The 23766-nt window shown below is 51.7% G+C and overlaps 1 protein-coding gene across 5 annotated transcripts in view; it reads right to left on the bottom strand.

Moving 5' to 3' along the window:
* Nucleotides 1-23766, bottom strand: part of TRAF7 (TNF receptor associated factor 7) — a 48075-nt gene that overhangs the window by 7483 nt on the left and 16826 nt on the right. For 4 of the 5 annotated variants that reach the window (XM_050968584.1, XM_050968586.1, XM_050968585.1 and 1 more), the window contains 12 exons: nt 23612-23730; nt 23308-23365; nt 21681-21772; nt 16222-16338; nt 14233-14325; nt 11313-11346; nt 9484-9667; nt 8592-8726; nt 7374-7591; nt 2545-2618; nt 1203-1251; nt 821-948 (listed from right to left, as the gene is read on the bottom strand). In XM_050968584.1, the coding sequence (XP_050824541.1) occupies nt 821-948; nt 1203-1251; nt 2545-2618; nt 7374-7591; nt 8592-8726; nt 9484-9667; nt 11313-11346; nt 14233-14325; nt 16222-16338; nt 21681-21772; nt 23308-23365; nt 23612-23692 (1263 nt within the window). In that variant the 5' untranslated portion in view covers nt 23693-23730. Of the gene's footprint in view, nt 1-820; nt 949-1202; nt 1252-2544; nt 2619-7373; nt 7592-8591; nt 8727-9483; nt 9668-11312; nt 11347-14232; nt 14326-16221; nt 16339-21680; nt 21773-23307; nt 23424-23611; nt 23731-23766 lie in introns of those variants that run through there. The other variant, XM_050968588.1, reaches the window with a different exon arrangement.

The following is a 23766-nucleotide window of genomic DNA, read 5'->3' on the forward strand; positions in this document are numbered from 1 at the left end:
CCCAGATGGATGACCAGGCCAATTGCCATTGGTGCTGAATATGCACAGCATTCACTAGTGTCAGTAGGAGCAGAGAGAGCTCAGCTCCCCGGGGAGAAAATCCGATCAATCAGGCCTCAGGTGACTTGCCCCAGATCTGAGCGTCAGCAGCTTAAGCAGGATTGGAACCTAGAAGTCCTGGCTCCCAGCCCTTGAATAAATAAACCAAAAAGAACCAAGATTAAACCATGACAGTCTCTGTTTATGTACGTGTCTATAGGCACCCTGTTTTCTAGTAAGCAGTGAAATTCACAATTCCCAGAGCTTTGCTGACATCCGTCCATCCGTGACACTGATCTGGCCAGGATAACATTGGAAACTGTTGTTTGGCTGGACTGTCAATTTGCTCTATTCAAACGCAGGACAAGGAAAAGCAAACAAACAATGTTTGTAAAATGGACACATTTTGTAGGGAAAATTTATTTTGTTTTCCAGCTTCTAAAAGGGCTTTAGCCACCATGGAAAATAAAGAAATAGCAGCTGAAACACTCTCTAAAGGCTGAATTGGGACAAGGTGAAAACACAAACAGCAGGCATGAGATCAGGATCAGGGTTTCATGAAGAGCTCTGAAGACTGTATTTGTCCCTGAGATGAGACACGCAGGTCTGGCATCTTCGTGCAGATAACTGAACAATGCTTCCGGCCAAGGTGGAGTTGGGAAGAGCCATTTCAGCTCAAACCTGGGGCTGAGCAGGTAAACTCGGATGTGGAGCTACACTCTGAGCCCAGCTGAGGGTGGATGGTCCTGTCTAAAGTGCGCACATGCTGCGGGGCTCTTACCTTAATGGTTTTGTCTGAGGAGCCACTGAAAAGCAAGTCTCCTATGGAGTAAACACACAGACACCAGACAGGGCCCTGGTGCCCGACAAAGGTCCCCTTGCATTTGAAGATCTGCTGAGGATCGTACGCTGCGGAGTGAGGAGAGGCAGGAGGGGGTTAGGGGAACCATGACGCTAAGCCCTGCCAGCACAGAACCGGCCATGGAACTCAGAGGGGAGGGTTCTACTGACAAGAGCTGGTGTGTTACACTAGCTTGAAATGCATTATGGGAAATACGAGTCAGCTGATGCTTTGCTCCGAGAGGGATCTGCTGAGAAATCGTTAACAACAAGCCTAGCATTCTGGGGCAAGCTGAGGGAGAGAGCATCAAGTGTGTACTCACATCCTAAGATGCCCATGTTGAGGCGGGCGTTGATGTGGGACAGTTCATCCTGAAAAACAAACCAAGCGGGGTTAGAAGCAGAGCAACTCGAATCAATCCAGAGCCCTGGCACTGGCAGGCCCTCCACCAGGCTTCCCACGGAGTCTGAGCCACTGCTTTAATACGCCCTACAAACGCGGAACACTCCAGCCAGCATCCTCCGGACTGAGGACAGGAGCGCCTGGCAGTGCACACCCAGGGGGTTCGTTCTCTGGCCAGGGGAAAGCGGAGGTCTGGCAGCACCTTCCTTATAGCCACGCATGTTGTCTCTGCAGAGGTGAGCAGGCACCTGCTTTCACCCTCCTGTGGGTACAGGGCTGAGCCCAGGTCTCCCTGGGATCAGGGTCTGGACGTGGACACTCGTACACCTTTCAAAATGTATGATCCTTCCTCTTCCTAAAACCGACACTGGGCAGGGCCAGGCAGTCATGAGGAGCTACTCATTCTGCAGTGCTTTCAACATCCACTTTGCCTGAAAATATTGCAGGTGTCACTTGACACAGTGCTCTGGGGCCCGGGCCTTGCCATCTCCAACGGAGCTGCTTTGCTGGCTGTATCTGTGTCAGTCAGGGCTAGCGCGCTCCGCATTCAGTCCTGAGCAGCATGCACAGAGCTGGGGTGTGTGCTGCTGGCGGGACGTGTCCCACCTGAACCCTGGCTGGAAGGTGATCTTATCAATGCCCTGAGAAGTGCCAGAAGGGGCTGCCACGTGTTAGTACTAGACAATTACTGTGGCTCTGCACAATTCCCTTGCCAGTGGTAAGAGAGAACTGCGGTAAAGACCCAAAGAACCAGCCACCCTTGTGCAAGCTCTGGGCCGATCCCCTGGCTGCAACGAAAGGCGCAGGAGTGCTAGAGTTCCAGGCAAAGCCCTGGCTATTTGCAACAGGTGTCCTGCTGGCAGCAGCCCAGGGCTCTTGCACCACAGCTTGACTCCAGCCTGCAGAGAGGCTGAGGCACCCTAAGGCCTCCAAACCAATCCCAAGGGCTTCTGCAGGCAGCCGGGCTGCCCACGGGGCCAGATTCCAGATGTGCTCTGAAGCCGTTTCCACCTTGTACACACCAGGATCCCTGCCTGGCTATGGCAAACACAAAACGGGAGGCGAACAGAGCCTGTGCGGAGGGAATTAGGTCTCGGCCATTTTGAACCCGTAACCGGGGTCTCCCTGGCCCACGGGAAGAGCAGCTTCACAAGTACATGCTGTTAACCTTTTCGTCACCAGAAACCCCTGCTGATCAGAACCACTGATGAATACAATGGACAGGCTCTTCCCCAGCGCCCTGTATCATGCAAAGGACTCACATTTAGCATGGAGGCATCCCTGCGGAACTCCATCAGGTCCTCACTCAGCTTGCTTTGGTTCTCATCCAGCACATCTAGGGCGACAGAACGGCAGGTCCGTCAACCCCAGGGCCGCCTGGCCAGGAAACTCACTCGCTATCTGTGACGAACTAGGAATGTTCTTAATGTTTGCTCTGAGTACTGTGTTGGTGCCTCAGTGTCCCCATGGCAGTTCTTAAGTATCTGGCAGAGCAAAGGGCCAGTGCACCTAAATGCCTGGCACTCTGTCTCCTAGCAACTGATGGACTGGGCCCCTCCTCTGCAAAGGTGCCAGCTGAAGGTGTTGGAGACAAAGGGATCAGGTGACCTCTTGGCCCAGGAAAGGGGCTGAGCAGAGAGGAGGGGCTGGGAGGGGTTGTTAGTCTGGAGCTGGCTGGGGTCAAGGGTGGAGGGCAGACCTGGGGGTCTGGCTCACTGCCCCCCAGAATGGACCCAGCCGAGGGGTCCGGTTCGCTGTATCTACAAGCTCTGTTTTAGACCCTGTTCCTGTCATCGAATAAACCTCTGTTTTACTGGCTGGCTGAGAGTCACGTCTGACTGCAAAGTGGGGGTGCAGAACCCGGTGGCTTCCCCAGGACCCCGCTGGGGTGGACTCGCTGTGGGAAGCACACGGAGGGGCAGAGGATGCTGAATGCTCCAAGGAGAGACCCAGGAGGTGAAGCCGTGTGAGCTTCTTGCCCTGAACAAGTCTGCTCCAAGGGAGAGGAGGCTCCCCAAAGTCCTGACTGGCTTGGTGGGGAGCAGTTCCGGAGCATCGCCCGGTTACTCCGTGACAACTGGTGGCAGAGGTGGGATGTACTGCACCCCGTGAATGGCGCTGCTTGCAGTAAGTGACTGGGGAGCAGTAAAACAAAGGAGGGATAATGAGGACCAGGCGTACTGAAGGCTCAGAGAGGGATGGTTTCAGGGGGCAGTTAACCTCTGGGAGTGTGTGACCAGCGAGAAGGACTGTTGGAGTAACAGGGTCCCCCTGAGGACTGCAGCCAGCAGTCTCAGGGGCGGAGGAGCTTGCCGCTCGACCCTGGGAGAGAGAAGGATTTTTGCAGTAGCAGGGTTCCCCAGGGGATTGCAGGAGCAGTCCCAGGGGCGGAGGAGTCTGCAGCTCGACCCTGGCAAAGAGGTGGTAATCACGAGAAGGGCTGGCACACCAGGGGTTCTTCCTCGAAACCATGGGGGTGCCAAGAGCACACAGGCCTGTGAGTCCAGAGCCACTTGGGAACGGTGAAGTGATGGCCTATCACCATCTCCTTGAGAAGGACATTGTGATCCTGTGCACAAAGAGAGGGTTACGCATGGGGAAATTCACCAAGGCACAGTTAATCGTGCAGTTGGAGGTGAAGCACCGCTCTGAGGAGCAGATTCCTGGCCCAGATGGGGCTACAAGAGGATCTGAGAGCAGCTGGAGCATCAGCCAGGCATCCCCGGCAGTCTGGTCCCCAATCAGACGAGGGTCTTCACGATTGGGTTCCCCATCAGGAGATTGGAGACGGATGGGGTGGGAGCAGAGCCCAAGAGAGCGGGAGGACCGTGAGAGAGAGCAAGAGCCCGAGGAACAGCTGCAGGAGAAGCAGCAGCAGCGTGGACTGGTGATGGTGGAGCAGAGAGACATAGGGGGCTGCCCAGGGGTCAGTGGGGAAACAAGCCTGTGGGGGCAAGACCCTGGGACAGAGAGAACTGTGGTGGTGCAGCCGCAGGTGCTGAGGGACTGTGGGACCTGGATGAAGGTCCCTGGGGTGAAGCCCCTCACCCTGCCTATGGCCCAGATCCCTGTGCAGACCCAGGAGGGGTCGGGCTGGCTGGTCGTTGGGGTTCTCCAGGATATCGGCTCGGAGGCCCTGTTGGGAGGTGACTGTCTCCCCATGGGACAGGATCCAGGCCCCGCTCCTGTAACGGCCGAGGGTTTGAATTCAAATCCAGGGAACCAATTGGCTAGGATGGAAATGGTCAGTGAAAATGCAAATGACCTGGCTGGCAGGGGGGAGGGGCTGCTGGGCTCAGGATACCTGCCTACCTGTAACCAGCCCCCTGGGGCTGAGTGGGAGGGAGAGATGCTCCCCGCCCCCCTGCACACTGGAGATGGGGCTCATGCTGGCTCTGATGCTGGGACCAGTGCAGAGAGCTCGCTGCCTGTCCCCACTGGGACAGCAAGGGCAGCGCTGAGCACGGGGGGAGCTGAGATCCCATCTGAGTGGGGGGACACCCGGGCAGGGCAGGGCAGGTCAGCTGCCAAACAGGTTTGCCTGGTCCAGACGTGCTGCTGGGAAGTGATTACACAGCAGGGAGGGAGCTACCAGGGACAGGGCTCAGGGGGGCTGCGATCCCAGGCCCAGCCAGCGAGAGGGAGCAGGTCCCACTCCCTGCCCCAGCCGCTGAATCCCAGACCGAGCTGCAGAGGGATCCCTCCTTGAAGAAGCTGAGGGAACTTGCTGGCCACAGGGCTGCAAACCCCCTTGGGGAAGGCTGCAGGGACAGAGTCCTGCAGGAGAAGGGATTCCTGTACCGGGAATGGGCTCCCCAAGGGGAAGTAGAACTGGGAGGAAATCGGGAGGCAGCTGGTGGTGCCCCAGGAATCCACAGGGTTCTTCCTGTTCGAGCTGCTGGATGGGAGGAGAGTGAGGGGACCCCTGAACCTGAAGAGGGAGGATTGGATGAAGAAGGGGGAAGACCCCCTGGGGGATCTCTTCCCTGAGGTGGGAGACAATCTCCCCATCAGGTGTTCCCCATTCAGAGTCACTGGGAAAGCAGCCCAGAACCTGGAGAGAAAGGTCAGGGACATGCTGGCTTTAGATGGGATCCAGCCGTTTTACAGCCCATGGGCCTCACCCGTGGGGCTGATCCCCAAGGGAGACAGGATGATCTGGTTTTGTGGGGGCTATCGGAAGCTTAAAGCCATCACAGTGTCCAATGCCGACCCCATGCCTAGGCCTGGGGAGATTCTAGACAAGCAGAGGGCGATGGAGAACTTGGCCCTGGCAGACACTGATAACATGTGCATCTTTAGCCAGACCTGGGAGGAACAGGTGGCCCAGGTGAAGAGGGGGCTGGGCTGCCTCAAGGAGGTGGGACTGACGGTAAAAGCTGAAAAGTGCAAGGGGGGACGGCAGAGGTTTTGTGTCTGGGCCACAAAGTGGGAAGCGGCTGCCCAAGCCCAGAGCTGGCCAAGGCCAAGATGGGGGCTCTTAACCAAGAGAGCCTGAATTGCAGCCCAGAGTGCTGGGAGAAGACCCATCCCAGTTTGAACCCCAGGGGTACTGGGGTGGCAAAAGGGTTCAAGCCGCATAAACCTTCCCACATGCGGCCTGCAAGTGCCATCAAGCACACCCGACCTAAGGGAGGGTGTGAGACTGGACTGTCTTGGTGTAACTCACACCAAGGAATGGGAGAGATGCTGGGGCATCCATAGGAACGTTGGTGGATTCGAACTTCCCCAGGTCACTGGCTGGAGTGACCTCGCTCAGTTTGGTCTCGAAGGGGGGAGAGATGTGACGAACTAGGAATGTTCTTAATGTTTGCTCTGAGTACTGTGTTGGTGCCTCAGTGTCCCCATGGCAGTTCTTAAGTATCTGGCAGAGCAAAGGGCCAGTGCACCTAAATGCCTGGCACTCTGTCTCCTAGCAACTGATGGCCTGAGCCCCTCCTCTGCAAAGGTGCCAGCTGAAGGTGTTGGAGACAAAGAGATCAGGTGACCTCCTGGCCCGGGAAAGGGGCTGAGGAGAGAGGAGGGGCTGGGAGGGGTTGTTAGTCTGGAGCTGGCTGGGGTCAAGGAGTGGAGGGCAGACCTGGGGGTCTGGCTCACTGCCCCCCAGAATGGACCCAGCCGAGGGGTCCGGTTCGCTGTATCTACAAGCTCTGTTTTAGACCCTGTTCCTGTCATCGAATAAACCTCTGTTTTACTGGCTGGCTGAGAGTCACGTCTGACTGCAAAGTGGGGGTGCAGAACCCGGTGGCTTCCCCAGGACCCCGCTGGGGTGGACTCGCTGTGGGAAGCGCACGGAGGGGCAGAGGATGCTGAATGCTCCAAGGAGAGACCCAGGAGGTGAAGCCGTGTGAGCTTCTTGCCCTGAACAAGTCTGCTCCAAGGGAGAGGAGGCTCCCCAAAGTCCTGACTGGCTTGGTGGGGAGCAGTTCCGGAGCATCGCCCGGTGACTCCGTGACACTATCCCAGGGTATTTGCACAGATACGGGTTGTTTGTGTTACATTTGTTGTGACCCTGGAAATACCTGCAGGTACCTTACTGAAGGCTGGGGCTAAACTAACAGAAATATAAACACCCTGGTTAATCGGGCCCCAGGTGCAGGGTTCAGGTCCGACTCCTTAGTGTGTCTTTGGCTAACGTTCACTAACCAGCAAGAACATCACTTGTTCGGTCTGGGGTATCAAAAGCAAGGCCTGCAGATGTTTCTCTAGCAGAGCCTTTTCCTAACCCAAGGGAATCTCCCAGGCCTGGTTGCGCTGAGTAAAGAGAGAGAGAGAGAGAGCGAGCGAGAGCGAGAGTGTGTGTGTGTGTGTGCGCGCGCGCGCGTGTGCGCGCGTGTGCCTTTGGACTAATAAAGGAACACTTTGTGTGGAAGCTGAGTCATGGTAAACCTTAATGCAGACCCAAGAAATCCAGGTTGCTCTGAAGATCAGCTGAATTTTGTTCAGCCATAGGGAATCCCTGACCCTCCCAAGGTTTGTCCACAGCTAGTTTTCACTATGGTGTGAATGGGAAGTTTAAACACTTGACAAACGTGACCACCTATCTGTAAAGCCCTGAAGGAGGAGCCATGCCCTTGGCCCAGAGACTCACCAAACTTGAGTTCCAGGTTCTTCTCCAACTGGTCAATCTTCTCTGAGAGCTTGCCCAGCATTGAGCGCAGGAAGGCAATTTCTTGGTCCTTCTGAGCCATTGCCACCTGCATCTCATGGAAGCGGTCGTCTGTCTGCTGCAGGAACTCCTTCAGCCCCTCAAACTTACACATCTCCAAGTGAGTCTCGTAGGTGTCTTGATTTCCTATGAACGTACACCTGGAGGGAAGGGGGAGAGATGGAGGCTGGAGCCAGGCTCTGTTGGGAGGGCCTAGTGCTCACCGGCTCCTGCGCTGGGCATTTAGACAGATAGAGGCTCTCACGCCCCACTCCCCTCTGGAGGGATCTCTATGGTGCTGCAGTGCCCAAAGGCTAATCGTGGCTGCAGCCACACATCCCCTGTAACCACAGGAGAAGGCTGAGGCTGAGCAGCTGCACCTGGTCCTGCTGGGGAACTTGCCCGATTCCTCTCTCCAGGAAGTTCCAAGAACAAGCAGATCCCAGGCAGAATCCAAAGTATTATGTCAGTGCACATGCTCCGCGAAGGCCCTGTGCAACAGCCGTTAAAGTCAAGGGGCAAGCTCCAGCTGGCACAGTGGGTGCTGGCTTGGGCCTCACGCATGCACCCAGGCTCCTGGCAAACTGCCGAGGCTGGTCTGTGCATTACAGCTGTTCTAGTAGAGCTGAGCTCTGCACTCATACATCAGAGGGAAGTCTCCTCACACAACAGCCACCTTCCAGCCTCCACCTCTGGCACTGGGTCCTAGCCATGCCAGTGCCCTCAGGCCTCGTGTCCTGCAGGCAGGGTGTTTCCCAGACCAGGAAACCGTCCTGTTCAGGGATTCCAGCACAGACAGCAGCCGCCTCAGCTGCACTTTCCTTATCCTTGTATCAGTTCTGCCCTGGACAGATTCTGCCACTCTCTCTAGCAGGCTCTCCCGTTGAAGTCTCCTCAGGACACTCCCGAAGGGCCAGCAGTGGTCACACCAGAGCAGCATAGGCCTAGCTTCCTCAGGGGGAGCTCAACGTGCTCGCTTCTGCAGACCTTCTTGGCCCCGGAGAGTGACACCGAGCACCAGATTTGGTCTCAGGGCCCTGCCCAGCACAGCTCAAGAACCCGGTGTCTGAAAGACAGCCCAGAAATGGAGTCCAACCACCCCTAGCAGTGAAGGGCCCAGCCAGCTCTCCCGGTGTCAGTCCCTGGAGCCCCACTGCTTACCCGTATTTGGAATGAGGGCACTTGATGTGTTCGCACTCTTTGAGATGTGCCTCCAGGTTCATTTTCAAGAGAGGTGGGCAGCTGGGGTTATTGGGACAGCGAACTGGTCTGTAATCACAGCTGCTTTCGTGATCTCTGTGCATGCAGGGAAAGGCACAAAGGACAGAAAGTCACCGACAGGCAGAGAGGATGGGAAACCACGTGGCGTGACAGGGCGTGGAACAAAGCCGCCCTTACGAGAACTCCAGCTAATCAAAACCTTCCCCCACTCTTGTTCTGATGCTGGAAGCTATCTTTGAACAGCCATTTAACCAGATTTGCAGTAATGTTACGGCTGCAATTGCTGGAGGATACACAGGCCACATACATGGCCACACACTGGCCAACTTCTCCAATTGCATCAATCCTTCCACAGACAGATGAAATGGCAGCTGATCAACAGCTGAGGACATGAAGCAAATGAAATGCTGCATGGGGCAGGGGGCAGATTAGGGAGGCAGGATGGGAATTCTTCAGCAGGGGATGGAGGCAGGAGAGTGGATTTAAGGCCCCATCTCTTGGAGAGCCTGTGGTCCTTGTCACAGGTGGCCAGAGCCTCAGTTTTAGATCTCAGCTGAAAGGCATCACATTCAACAGTACAACATCCCGGTGCAGGGATGTTTGGGGCGGTTCTGACCCTGCTACTGCAACATAGCACCCCTAGCGCCTCACTAAGACAGGAGAGGGTGTCCCCTCCTGCACCCACCCAATTCCCAGCAGCACAGCGCTGGACAGAAGGACCACGGGAGCAGAACTGTTGCAAGGAGCCCTATAATGCTGGAAACGCAGAGCAATAAACGGGCACTAGAGGCCCCGCCCTGGAGAGCTCATCTCCTGCTCACAAGGCACTTACTTCCGGGCGCTCATTTTAATGGTAAAGGGGCATCCGTGGGGGTCCACCTCGAAGGCAGCGGCCTTGCTGCTGGCGGCGGGCTGGCAGCCATATTTACAGTGAATGAACAGCTCCCCTATCTGCTCGGCCACAGCAATATTGTTAACAACCACAGTCAGTTTGGCGTTGTCCACTGGGCACTTCTCTGAGAGAGAGGGAGGGGAGAGAGAGGTGTGAGTTAAGACACTCTAAGTGCAGAGAGGGCAGCTGGGCCCCGGAGGGCCCTTTTCAGTGGTGTTTGTGCAGGTTTTTTTCTCTAAGGCCTCATCTATGCTGCGAGTTAGTCCTGACTGCAGCCCTCAGAGCCAGCTCCTGGAACAGCTGCATCAGTGCAAGCCTGTAATGTACACAAGGGAAACCTCTCGTGCAGCCATTTGCACCAGAGCCGATTGCTTAAGTTGTCAAACAGGCGTCAGCTGCACCACTGCCAGTCACACAGCCTAGGGCATGGCTGGCTGTGATCGCCGCTAACCCCGGGCACATGCAGGGCTCGAGGGAGAGATCTGCAAAGAGCCTCATGACTCCAGAGCACAAATCCCAGTTACTGGAGGTGGGGTGGAGGTGGCTTTCCAAAGTCACTGATCCAACAGAGCAGAGCCTTGAACCCGATTGCTTTGTGCTAGGCTTCTTTCCCACCTCAGCTCCAGCCACCTCTCTGCTGTCTCAGCAGGCAGAGGTAGTCAGGGGAAGTTTCTTTTCTCTCTCTGTGTGCACAGAATACAAACATCTGCCCCCCAGCTCTGATGAAAAGGGAACAGATGCCTTTCCATACACTGCTCTGGTGCGTTTGTTTGATGGACAGCCCCCAGAGCAAAGAGCCAAATCACACCTAGGAAACCTCCTGCTGCAGTGCCCTGGGGTGGGAAGGAGCAAACGAGGACAATGGGGGGAGCCTTCTCACTAGAAAGCCAAACATCTGTAGGCAGAATGAGCTGCTGTTTACTCAACCCCTCGGGGAGCCTTCCCTGGAAGAGGGGGAAGGCCAGCAATCAGCATGGCTGGGCCTTGGGCTGGAACAGTGCCGTTCGTGTTCATGTGCCAAGCAAAGAGAAAGATGGGTTTTAACAGCGTGGTGTGCAGGTGAGAGAGGGGCTGGCTACTCCATCTCAGAGAGAGCCTCTCCTGGCTTTCTGAACTGGAGTTAATTGAAGAAAAGAGGCGACGTGTTGCTGAACTTTTGGATTGGTTGTAAATCAGCGGCTAGAAGAGCTGGCATGAACAGGATGCCAGGAGGAAAGGAGACACAAGTTGGCTGCAGTAATACCTCTTACTGGACCAACTTCTGTAGGTGAGAGACAAGCTTTCGAGCCACAGAAGTTGGTCCAGTAAAAGACATGACCTTCCCCACCCTGCTTCTCTAATAGCCTGAGACCAACACGGCTACAACACTGCACACGACAATAGGAGGAAAGGAGGCATTTATGACACCTCTGTCAAAACTCATGTCACTTATCCCCAGCAGAGGGGCTGGGAGCACTAGTCTGGCACTGCTGGTGCTTGGGTCATTTACTGTCCTGCAGATTATCTGCTCAGTGGGGATGCCAAGGCAGCAGAGATCCGATCAAGAATGCTCACAGCTATGAGCCTTGATCTGAGGCACTACCAGAAGCCTGGGGCACAACAGGTCACATGGAGTGGGCCTGGGGGGGTCCATTCTAGACCCTAGCAGAATTTCAGACTGAGGCACTGCAGTTTCTCCAGGAGGGAGAGAGGAACAGATTGCCAGGCTGAACAGCCCAGAGACGCGGGAGGGAGTGGTGAGCATTGCACAAGGATGGTTCTGTACTTACCAGATGTTAAGGCACATCTTCTGCAAAACGTGTGCTGTGGAGGCAAAGAGGAATAGCACTGTCAGACTCCCCACGATCAGACAAATAATTCCAGGGTCGGGGGTCAGGCTGTCAGAGGCCAGAGCCCCACGGATTGTGGGCCACAGCAGATATGCTCCCTGTTCGCTACCGTAACATGCCCCTATGACCACTCAGACACATACCATGAGAAATGAAGCTGTGTGAAAACAGAAATATCTAGTTCAAGCAGCCAAAAAAAACACACCAGGGCCTGATCCTCAGAGGTTCTGAGCACCTGCAGTGAATCCAGTGAGACTTGCTCTGCACCTCTCTGAATCCTCTGGGCTGATTTCTCGACCCACAAAGACCACCCCAGGTTTCCCTGCCAGCCATCCCAATTACAAAACAGAAATGACACAAGTAACAATTTATGAAAGAAGCATCCAAAGGTGAAAAATACAGTTTGGCCTTTTCCCCCTTAGACTGTGCTACTTGGCAAATTGTCCACATACATCCCCCCCCACCTGGAGAGCTTTAGGGCTGTCCCAAGCACAGCTGTGCAGGTAGAAGAATGGAAAGGTGGCTTGTAACCAGCCATGTTAAAAGCCACAACGTCTACCTTTCTCCTCGTGCAACAGAAACCTGCAGTAACTAAAGCAACCGACTCACTATGAAAATATGCTAATGAGCGTGAATATAATGTCACCGGAATATGCTTCATGCAAAAGGTCTCTTGTAAGGTATCATTACAAAGCTTATAATCTACTGAGTGTGATCATCCTATTTCTATAAATGTACCACTCGTGTATCTGAAACTAGAAATATGAAATATAACTCTGAGCACCTATTGTAATTATGCAAAGTGTGGGCAATTAATGGTGGTTTGGAATCTTGATGGCTCCCATTAACCAGGACAATTGTCTGCAGATGGGTGTGTTTTACCTGTAAGTCTTCCTGTATACGTGTGTGCTGGCAAGTGGGTAATGAAGTCTTGCAGTGACATGTGATCATGTCACCTGAACTGGAATCCATCTTTAACCTGGTGTCTTTCCATTGAAAAGGTGGGGTGGGAACCCAGAGAGGGACAAAGGATTCCCGCCTTATGCAAAAGATATATAAATGGGTGGAACAGAACAAAGGGGCAGCCATCATGAGGAATCCCTGAGCTACCACCTGAGCTGGAACAAGGACTGTACCAGGGGAAAGGATTGTGCCCAGCTGTCCAGTCTGTGAAAGAGACTTATTGAAACATCTCTCAAGGTGAGATTTTACCTGTATTTAGTTGTATTACTGTATTAGGCTTAGATTTGCGTGTTTCATTTTATTTCACTTGGTAATTCACTTTGTTCTCTCTGCTATTACTTGGAACCATTTAAATCCTACTTTCTGCATTTAATAAAATCACTTTTTACGTATTAATTAACCCAGAGTACGTATTAATACCGAGGGGAGAGGAGGGAGGGGAAACACCTGTGCATCTCTCTCTATCAGTGTTATAGAGGGTGAACAATTTATGTGTTTACCCTGTGTAAGTTTTATACAGGGTAAAACGGATTTATTTTGGGTTTGGACCCCACTGGGAGTTGGACGTCTGAGTGTTAAAGACAGGAACATTTCTGTACGTTGCTTTCAGTTAAGCCTCCAGCTATTGGGACGTGGTTCAGACCCTGGGTCTGGGTTTGCAGCAGGCTAGCGGGTCTGGCTCAAAGCAGGCAGGGCACTGAAGTCCTAAGCTGCCACGGCAGGGATATAGTCTTGGCACATTAGTTGGCAGCCCCAAGGGGGTTTCTGTGATTCAACCCGTCACACTCACTTTCAGGCCAAAGCTCATAGACAGAAAAAGAGCAAGATGAACTCTGCAGCGTTTCACAGGATTCTAATCTGACTCAGTAGGTTCTCCGGAGTCTGCGACAAGGCCACAACTTGGCATCGTCACTTGAGAATTGCAATGTTATTATTACAGCAATATGTTATCTGCAACTCTGCTGTGGCCTCCCTTTCCTGCCTCACACAGCTGCGGGCTCCCTCCAGAGCTGCCAAACAAGAGCTGCAAATGAAACCAGTTGGTTTCCTGCTGCAGAGGGTTATTTTCCATATTAACCAGTAAATCTCTGAGTCTACATGAAAGGTTTCTGGCTGGAACAGTCACGCGGGTATTGTGTACAGAGAGGCAGGCTTTCTGGCTGGCTGAAAAGGAACAAGCTTCAGCTAATGAGAGATAACACCCTTACCTCAATAACCATCCTGCCTTGTGCTTCTCCAGTTATAGATCCAACCGAGGATCCCACAGCACTTCACAAGCATTCGAGAATTATACACCCAACACTACCATAAAGACATATTCCTTCTGCAGGTGGCACAGAAGCAGGAATTTTATACAGCTACTATTAAAATATTAATAAAATGGAGTATATAAAAGTAATTAATAATACTTTGCCCTTCCACTGTGCCTTTCATCTGAGGGTCTTAAGAGACTTTTAAAAGCATTAACTAAATTAAGCCTCACGCCACACTTGGTAGATAGGGAACAGTCTATCTACCACTAAAATGCAGCCACCTCTGGGTTGGAACACAGCAGAATGCAGAAACGCTGCACAGCAAAGCTCTTCAAGACAGGAAGTGAAGGGCTACAAACCCAACTGAAGTAAGATTGGAATATGCAATACAAAAAGTGTCATGGGATCTTTAACCTCACTGGGACACTGGTTCAGAACAGACTCTCAGGTGACAAAGCCACCTACTAATCATCAACACCTTTCATGCAGCACCCTGAGTTTTCCTGGCAGGTCTCCCCTCATTTAAGCACAGAGCTAGCTTGGCTTGCAAGATCTAATGGTCACCAGTCAAGGCGGCATAGCTGGTAGCCACACCGTTAATTCACAAAGCCCATGGTAGTGATGTGGAAAGAGGAATTCCTTACCCCACAGGTTGTGATGACTGGATCTTTAAACACACTACAACACAACTGGCAGCAGAGTTTCACTGATGGCTGTTCGGCAAACACCAAGGGCTCCTGAATACAAACAAAGACCAACGGTGAAGTCAGGAGCTTCTCTACAATTCCAGTGCAGCCCCCGTTCCGCACTGTAGGGTGCAGAGAGTAAGGAAGCAGCATGTACAGTGAGAGTTTTGAGGCCACACTACAAAATTATTAAGTCAACCTAACTTAGGTTGGCATACAGATGCCGCAGTAGTTACATTGCTCCTGGGTGTCCTTGTGTTGGTGGTGCAGAGCTTTCCCCAGAAGAGCTTGTATCCATTGTACTGTCAAAGTGGGGCACTGTGAGGTGACTCCTGAAAGCCAGTAACAGGGGATGTAAGTATTGCAGTGTCTACAATGACACCGTATTGACATTGACTCTGCGCCGCTCGGGGAGGTGGAGTTATGAAGTCGGCATAGTGGGGTGGTTACGTCAGTGGGAGCAATGTTTCAGTGTAGACACTTCTGAAGTTCAGTCGACATAAACTGCCTTGTGTCAACCTAACTCTGTAGTGTAGACGGTCTGCAGCTGTGATGCCAAACAGCATCAATGCAGCCCAAGGCTACCAAGGAGACAAGAGAACAAAGCTTCCTAACCAACTGCCAGGGCTGCCAGGACTCAACTTTCCATATCTCCAGCTGAAATTTAATTTCAATAGGCCAGCTTCTAGGGGCTGAGCCTAGAAATGGCCAGGGGCCCTCACTCACCACTCCATTCACTGGGAACCTGGGGTACTCGGCATATGGCAAGATCAGGACCCTAATGAGGTCAGCTAGTTTCAACTGAGGTCAGTGGAGCTGTGCCAGTTTAGCTCAGCAGAGAATCTGGCCCCTAGTTTAGGAGGCTGGCTGAGTCCTTAGGGACTGCTCAGCTCGGTGGGAGTACCTTGCCGAATCATGGCCATACTGAAGCAGGGAGTGACAGCTTAAACCTTCTGGGCAAAAAGGACTCTGAATTATTGATTTGAAGCCTGACATTCAAAAGTGATTTAGAAACAATATCTACGTCCCCTGTGTATCTGAGATGTCCTAAAGGAAAGATTTCTCTGCCTCATGCAATCCATGGGACTTGGCTTCTGTCACTACAGGCTGGGAGCTCTGCTTTAGTTTTCCAGTTAGACGGGAAGTTCAGGGCTCAGAAGCAGTATTCCCAGGCTATCTGGAGTACACCCTCTGAGCTCAAAGCAGACCAAGGGGTAAGTATTTATTAACATTTCAGATCAGTCACTTAAGATTCAATATATATCGCTCTAAGAGTGAAACTCAGCCCAAACCCCCCATGGATTGTGGTAAGGACGAGTCACTCACACATTTGCCCAACCCTTGAACCAGACGTGGCCTGGCCTGGGGGATGTTTAAGTCTGGATGCAGTCTTTGTGACACAGGCTCAGCTCCTGTTAACACTTTTAAGAGTAAGGCCCCGATCCCGTACTAACTCCAAACAGGCAGTGAAGCTGCAGTGAAATCAATGGGACTCTGCGTAGAGCTAACTGCAGGACGGGGGCCTAAGCCAGGGATGACCTACACGGGCACTGCCACCCGCAGAGAGAATGAGAACATAGCCCTTTCCCCTCTGTAGCACCCTTTCTCACAGCTAGGATCTCCATGCACTTCACAGATGTTAATCAGTGAAACCTCACAGCTCTCCAGTCAAGATTATCATCACCTCCATTTTACGAATGGGGAAACTAAGGCACAGCAAGATGAGGTGACTTGTCCAAGGTGACAGAGCAAGTCAGTGGCAGAGCTGGGACTGGAACCCAAGAGTCCTGCCTGCCAGTCTCCTGACCAACCCACTAGACAACATTCCCTCCAAACAAGGGCTCTTCCATTTGAAGGCCACATGCACACACTGCAAGTTACACAAAGAAGCTGTTTTGACGCTGAATGTCCTCGTTTTGTTTCTAAAGAAGACATTAAAATACCTACTGGTTCCTCCTCTTCCTCGTGGAGTGAGAATGTCGAGCGCAAGGACATGTTGGACTCAGAGTGTAACGAGCGAACGGAGATGGCGGAGTCGGAACGGCGTGGGGTACTGATTGGAGGCTTCCAAAGTAAAGATAAAAAACAACCCAGTTATTACAAGTAACCCCACCTCTCCCATGGAGCTTCCAACTCCCATCCTCCTCCGTGCAACTTAGCAGTTCCAGGGGCCCACATGCCCTGCCAAATCTTCCTGCATGCCAGGCTGCTTGGCCTAGCCAAGTGTAAACCAGGACTGAAGCAGTAGGTATCTCATCGCCAACACAATATGGGTCACCTCATTCAGGCCCAATACATTCAAATGCCACGGGTTCATTTGTGCCGTTACTTACTGCGTGCCCCTGTAGTGCAGTAGCTAAGAATGAATCCTTTGCAGAAAGCTTAGTAAATCTGCCCCCGAGACAGCTCCCAGGCTCTGCAGTTTCTATAATCTCTGCAGTAGCACTTGTTGTTTCACTGCTATCTAACTTCTGCCAAATTGCTTTGCGTAAGCATGGAGACTTCCTCCAATTCAATTCAAGAACAGCCTGGCTTTGTTGCTTCCTGTTTGGGAGGGGAGAGCTAACTGGGCTTTGCATGCACCAATCAAGGAGGTCGCTCTGGCTGCAAGGCTCTTTGGGATTGGCTTTGCAGCGGATCTTACCACTGGAATATTAACCTACAGCATGGTCCTTAGTGTTTCCAATTCAGTGTTAAAGCAACAATGGAGAAAACTCTTCAGTCCAGCAAGGGGGAATGAACAGCTTGTAGTGCATCCACTGTGGGGCATCTCAGTACAAGAACAATACTGACAGACTGGAAAGAGTTTGGAGAGGAGCAACAAAAACCTGCAGGGAGCAGGAGGGATGGACTGATGGAGGAACAACTGAAAGTGTTATGCATGCAAACTAGGGAAAGCTGATCTAGGCGAAATTACTCTAAGGTGGGTGCACAATGGGTTGACAGATGGTACTCAAAGAGCTGTTACTAATGGTTAGCTGTCAGACTGCAAGGACATATCTAGTGTTTTCTCCTAGGTGTCTGTCCTGGCTCCGGCACTATTCAACATTTTCAGCAATGACTTGGATAATGAAGTGGAGAGTATGCTCATAAAATCTGCAGATGACACCAAGCTGGGAGGGGTTGCAAGCACTTTGGATAACAGGTTTAGAATTCAAAATGAGTGTTACAAATCAGAGAACTGGTTTGAAATTAACAAGATAAAATTTAATAAAGACAAGTGCAAAGTACTACATTTAGGAAGGAAAAATCAGCTGCACAACTACAAAATGGGGAATAACTGGTTAGGCAGTAGTTCTGTGGAAGAGGATCTTGGCGTTATAGTGGGCCACAAATTGCATGAATCAACTACGTGATGCAGCTGTGAAAAAGGCTAATAGCATTCTGGGATGTATTAACAGGAGTGTCATATATAAGCCATGGGAGGTAATTGTCCTGGTCTACTTCGCACGGTGAGACCCCAGCTGTGTCCTGTGTCCAGTTCTGGGCACCGCTATTTAGGAAGGATGTGGTCAAATTGGAGAGAGTCCAGAACAGAGCAACAAAAATGCTAAAATGTTTAGAAAACCTGAGCTATGAGGAAAGATTAAAATAACTGGGTATGTTTGGTTTTGAGAAAAGAGGACCACCTGATAATGGTCTTCAAATCTGTTAAGGGCTGTTATAAAGAGTGATCGATTGTTCTCCATGGCCACTGGAGGCCGGGCAAGTAGTAACAGCCTTAATCTGCAGCAAAAGAGATTTAGGTTAGACAGAATTCACACCTTTTAAATTCTGAGGGCAGTTAAGCATTGGTCTAGGCTTCCAAGGGAGGTTGTGGAATCCCCATCACAAGAGGTTTTTAAAAACAAGCTGGATAAACACTTGTCAGGGATGGTTTAGGTTACTTGGTCCTGCCCCTGCACAGGGGGCTGGATTAGATGACCCCTCGAGGTCCCTCCCAGACCCACATTCCCATGCCTAGCTTGGCTCAACAATGATTCAGAAGGGACAAGGAGAGCTTGCACCAAAGGCTGATCCTACAAGCCCTCACTCCCACGAGTAATCCCAACAAGCATTCTCACGTCAGGGTGTATAGTCAGACAACACACACTGGAAGGGGCAGGTCTCTCAACAGTGCTACTCTGCATGTCTGAGATTTAGATGGGTGTGGCTAAAATATACCTGCACTGATTTATTTGGGGAAGGAGGGCACATGGGGTAATTAGGTAGGGAAATAAAGTTTTCCTAGCGGAAGACTCAGGGCTGGGGTCTGGGTGGCTCAGCAGTGGTGTAAATGGAAATAACAAGAAACTGATGAGTTAACTTAGAATTTTTGAAAGGAAAACGACAGTGAGCAAAATCGGGTGTTTGGGGAGGTGACCCCTCAAGGTAAATATCACCCTCGGTTTTGCCGATACAAAAGCATGGAGCACTGGCCTAGCATTCAGGAGACCTGGGCTTTATTCCCTGCTGCACCACCCTGGGCAGGTCCCCTCCCACCGTTGCTCTGGGCTATTCCGATTGTGAACACCCCAGAGCAGGAATAGCTTTCACTACGTGTATGTGCAGCACAGAGCACCATGGGGCCAGGCTCCGGTGGAGCCTCGAGCCGCTACAGCAATAAAACGGAAACAACTCAGGGCCCAGGGCGACAGAAGAGCTTCACATGCCATACAACGAGAACGTCTGTCTCCTGGAAGCACACAGACACAGATCTACACAGAGCAAGGCTTTAATGAACAGGCTGATGACCCCTAGGGACTGCCTGGCCCAGGAGCTTGGTGACCAGCTGCCCATCAGCAGTGCCGATTTGGCACAGATTGGTTCTCTCAGAGCTTTGGGAGGGACGAGGTCTGTTAGCAGAGGTGCTGTTTAGTCTCTCCCTCCTCAGCCAAGATCCTCCGAAACTCTGTCCATTCCATCTTCAGATAATGCGAGCAATGGAGCTCCCACAACTGCCCTTGGTGAGAATTAACAACCTGGCACATTTCACAGGCATTATTCCGCCCTCAGGCACACCAGTGAAACCTCCAGCGCCCAAACAGGGGGGGGAGCTGAGAATCCATCTCCCAGGGCAGAAACAGGCCTACCATTGGAAAGTGTTTCCGCATACTCTACGTTAGCCATTAGCATTTACACCAAGGCCACTTCACACTGTGCTCGGAGGGTGAGGAAGCCTTAACAGAGGGTACATTTCGCACACTCACCCACTGCTAGAGTGGTGTAGAGCAGACGTGGTATAAATGAAAATCGGGCCCCTAGTTTGTACCCTAGTCACATTCCTGCAGAGCCCAACAAGGCTAGGAACATACTGTGCAGTTTTCCAGCCTTTGGTCATCACCCAGCAGGGCAACCAGCAGTAATTGCTCCGCATGAAGACAGCACTTGGCTACTTTTGGTTTCGTTATCGGCAATTAAAAGAAAATGATCCTATTCCCAAGAGAGCTCTGGTTTGCCTCCAGCTGGCTCTGTGATGGGTGATGAGACTCTGGCACCTTCTGGGGAAGGGAAAGGACGCTTTTCCAAAGGGTTAGCGAGAGTCAATCTGGGATTTCAGGCAGTCGTGGCTCTGCCGTTCTCCTCGTCCAGAGTTCTTCACCAACTAGGTGGCTTCCTGTGCTCGTTATGTTTATTGCTATTTTTGCTGACTGATGTGTAGCACTGTAGGGTTGACTGGTTGCACATTTCGGTGAGGACCATGGCTATCTCTTATGAGAGATCAATTTTGTTTTTGATTGGAGTTTGGAGCCCTACGTGCAAGGGGACCTAGGCAACTAACTCCCTTAGTCTCCTCTGAAAATCCCAGCTGGGATCTTTTTCCTCTGTCTGTGTATTGTTAGGATTTTTAAAGCACTAGATGTTAGAGGAACGTGTCAAATCAATGCTCAGAACGTAGGATTCAAGAGCAGGGCAGTGGAGCAGGCATAATGGACCAGATCCAGGGAACCAGGGGAGCTATGCAGATTTAACCCAGATGAGGATCTGGCCTCATATTAATAACTATTCTCTCATGTGTGTTTTTTTAAAACTGAATGACAAGAGGGTGTGGAGGTTTTCAGAAAAGCATCATGGCCCGTGCGTGACTCAGGCAATGACACAACAATGGAGAGGAAGGTTTAACAGCTTGATCTTGCAAACTGCTGAGCAGTCTGCCCCGGCCAAGCACAACACTGAAGCACATGCTTAACTTTAAGGGACTACTCTCATGCTCCAAGTTAAGCGTGTGCTTAGCACTTTGGAGGAACAGCACCAGCATCCTCAGCACCGTGAACGATCAAGCCCTAAATCCCTCCCATAACTATCTGCATCGGAATGAAGAATCATAAAATCGCAGGACTGGACAGGCCCCGAGAGGTCATCTAGCCCAGTGCCCTACACTCGTGGCAGGACTGAGCATTATCGAAGTCTGACAAAGTCTACTCAGACTAAAGTGGGTGTTTTGTTTGTTTGTTTGTTTCAAAAAGCCCTCAATCTAAGTTTGATTTAACTGCCCCGTAACCACACTGCTCTCAGACCCTGTGATAACACCTGATCCTTGAGGAGGAAGTTACTCAGAGATGTGTGTGACGAATCAGTCAGCCAGATACAAACAAGAAGGTTTCCTTTTGTGAGGCTACCTGGAGACTCAGGAATGTTTTAAGAACTTCACACTAGGTCATCCGTGGCTGACTCCAGTGGACGGGATGAATATGGCATGTCTAGCTCTGATTCTGGTTCCAGATTTTCATTCTGTGGTGAGAGACCCCCCTCTAGAGGTGCAAATAGGAAAAAGATTCTGAGGAAGTAGCTACTTATCCAACTGATGCGGCTGGCATCATTGAAAAGGGGCCTGGTTCAGACTGGCAGGCCTCAGCTGTGACCCCAAAACCTTGAAAAACAGTTTTGTTTCAAGCTCTTCTCCACCCTGGGTAACAAGTGACTCTCGGGGCAGAATGTTCCCACACTTTGCAGCTGGTCTACAGGGACATTTAGGAGGCACAACTTTGGCATCTGCTTTTAAGAATTAGGCCCATTGCCTCCAAAGCTAAGGCTGCAGCGTGAAGAGTCCCATGCAGACATCGAACCCCAGCTACAAACTGCTAGAGCCTGACAGACACACAGCCTCACGGTCTGAGCACCAGCCAGGAACGCGGTGGTCTAATCTGGACTCCGATGTCGACTGTCCACGAGCACTGTCACCTCTCTGCCTGCCAAACAGGGACAGTGACACTTACCTGCCCATACCTTCGCACCCCTCTGAATCTCCGTTAAACCAAGTAAAGCCAGACAGGTCTAGCTGTGCCTACCATCCTGGCCGGGAACTGCACATACCCTGCTTGCGACTTGCCTGGCAGAGTGCTCTCAAAGGGGATAATCAGACAACGCGCTTCTCTTGTAAGTCCCTGCGAGCGGCATCGGAAAGGTCACTCCTGTGCAATACGTACCATGCCATCGTCCTCGTCTCGCGGGGAGTAGGTGAGCGTGCTGGATGAGGAGGGAGTCCTACGGTGCTGCTTAAAGGTATTGGTCCCGTCAGCTTTAAAGCAAAAGAAACATTTCAGGTTTTTCGCTCCACCTTTAATGAGAGAGGGCTCTCGAGGAGAAGCGAAAGAAAAGGAATAGGGATTTCCCCACTCTCCCCTGGAGGCCCCAGGAAGGGTAGCGCAATCAATACCTTATCACCAGGGCTTCCTTGAGGGGAGCTGGCCCAGCAAGAAAGATAAACGGACATTCTGCTAGAGCTACAGGCTTAAAATATTCTTAAAGGGAGCCTCCCCCCTTGTACATTTTTTATATTGGGGAGGTATGGATATTCCTTGGGCACTACGGAAGGCTGCTATAGCCAAAGCGGAGATGTTCATATAAAGAGCAGTTTGTTACTATTTTACACTAAGGTTGTAAACGTAACTACTCAAAAGTCCAGAAACGCGACAGGTACAGCGGCACGTATAACCTTAACTCCGCCCCTTTGTGAGTATGCATTATAACGTGTGTTCCTTTTACTACGTCATTTTCGCCTGGAGGAGAGTCTTAGTTTTGTTAAACCAAAAGCAATGTGGTCAAGGCAAGCAAAGCCATTGGTACTCTGTGAGGTCTATCTTCATGCCATGTTTGGCTGGAGCTCTGTAAGATGGAGTGTACGACCCCTTTAAGGGACAGTCTGGCGCTTACAGCCAAGGCAGCGTGAGAGCAATCAAGGAGCACCCTGCTCCACCCTAGCAGTGGGCTTTTTAAGGAGGAAAAGGGAGCTGAGCACTCAGGGGACCAGAAGTCATGTCGGATGCTGGGGGTTGCAGGCCCCTTGGCACCAGCCTGGCCTAGACTTTTGTTTGCTGACCGTAAGTTTGGTTGCTCTGACTCACGGCTCTGAGATAAGGGCCTTATGCGCCTCAGCAAGCTGCTCCTTCCCCGACCTGATGCCCACGGGAAAGGGAGCGAGCCTGCCTGCTTCCCAGAGCAGTAAGAACTAGGAATTCTGCCAGCTGGGGTAGGTTTGGGGGCCTTCTTAAAGGGGACTTTTGGTTGGGTGCTTGTGGACTCACTTTCTTGGATCCTGTGCACATATTTTTTTTTAAATGAAGAAAATAGGGCAAGGATTTTTTTCTTTTTAAAATGGGAAAAGCGCAGTCCTCTCCCTGCTGAACTCAAAACAACTGGAGGGGATTTTGTTCAACTTGTCCAAAATAATTCACATTCGGGCAGAGAGCAAAGATGGAAAGTATCAGCCCTAACAGCAAACGCTTGGGCAGGTCAGGAGGAGGGGACCTTAACTGGAACTGGGGAGATAACGGACACTGCTGTGCAGTCCTGGACATAGCAGGGGCTCCCCCGCAGCACTGGGAAGTCTGATTGGAAAGCATCTCCACGGACACTTATCTCTGTCCTGCCTGGTGATCAGAGCCCTACAATAAGCTGGCTGGGGCCGCACATGACTTGCCGCTTGTCCCTCAGCGAACATGCAGTGACTAGCTTTGGTTCACTGCCATCTGTGCAGCGAAGGAAGAATTCAATCGGAGGAGTAAGTAGCCCTTCTGGCAGGGCTGCCGTGCTCCGGGGCAGTGAGACGCTCACCTTTCGTGATGGTGGTCACAGCGGAATAGGCAGGCCCAAAAGTTGTTTCCATTCTCGTCTGAAAGGAAGGCAGAATTAACGTCACCACGTGTCGATCTGGCACAGATTGGGGGTTGCTGGTCAGCCAAGGTTGGTAAAATACAAGAGAAGATTGCTAAGATTTTATTTGTGGAGATCACAGCCCCAGTTGTGGCCCCAAAATTTTCATTCATCATCTTTATTTTGTCCAAACAAAGAGGAGGGCGTTAAGAGGCCAGAAATACCCCTTCCCCCACCCATTTCTCACCCCTGCTCTGCTCCTTACCCCGTTAGTGTTCTCAGGAGTAGTGATGTTTGCTGCGCCACTGGAGAAGCGATTGTAGCGAGCGCTCTTGTTTGAGCTCATAATCTAGACCAGTATTTATTAGTCATGGGAAGTTTGTTCTGGAGGAACAACAAAAAGTTGGAGGGTTGGTTATT

Source organism: Gopherus flavomarginatus, chromosome 9, assembly GCF_025201925.1.
Source record: "Gopherus flavomarginatus isolate rGopFla2 chromosome 9, rGopFla2.mat.asm, whole genome shotgun sequence".
Classification (NCBI taxonomy): Eukaryota; Metazoa; Chordata; order Testudines; family Testudinidae; genus Gopherus; species Gopherus flavomarginatus.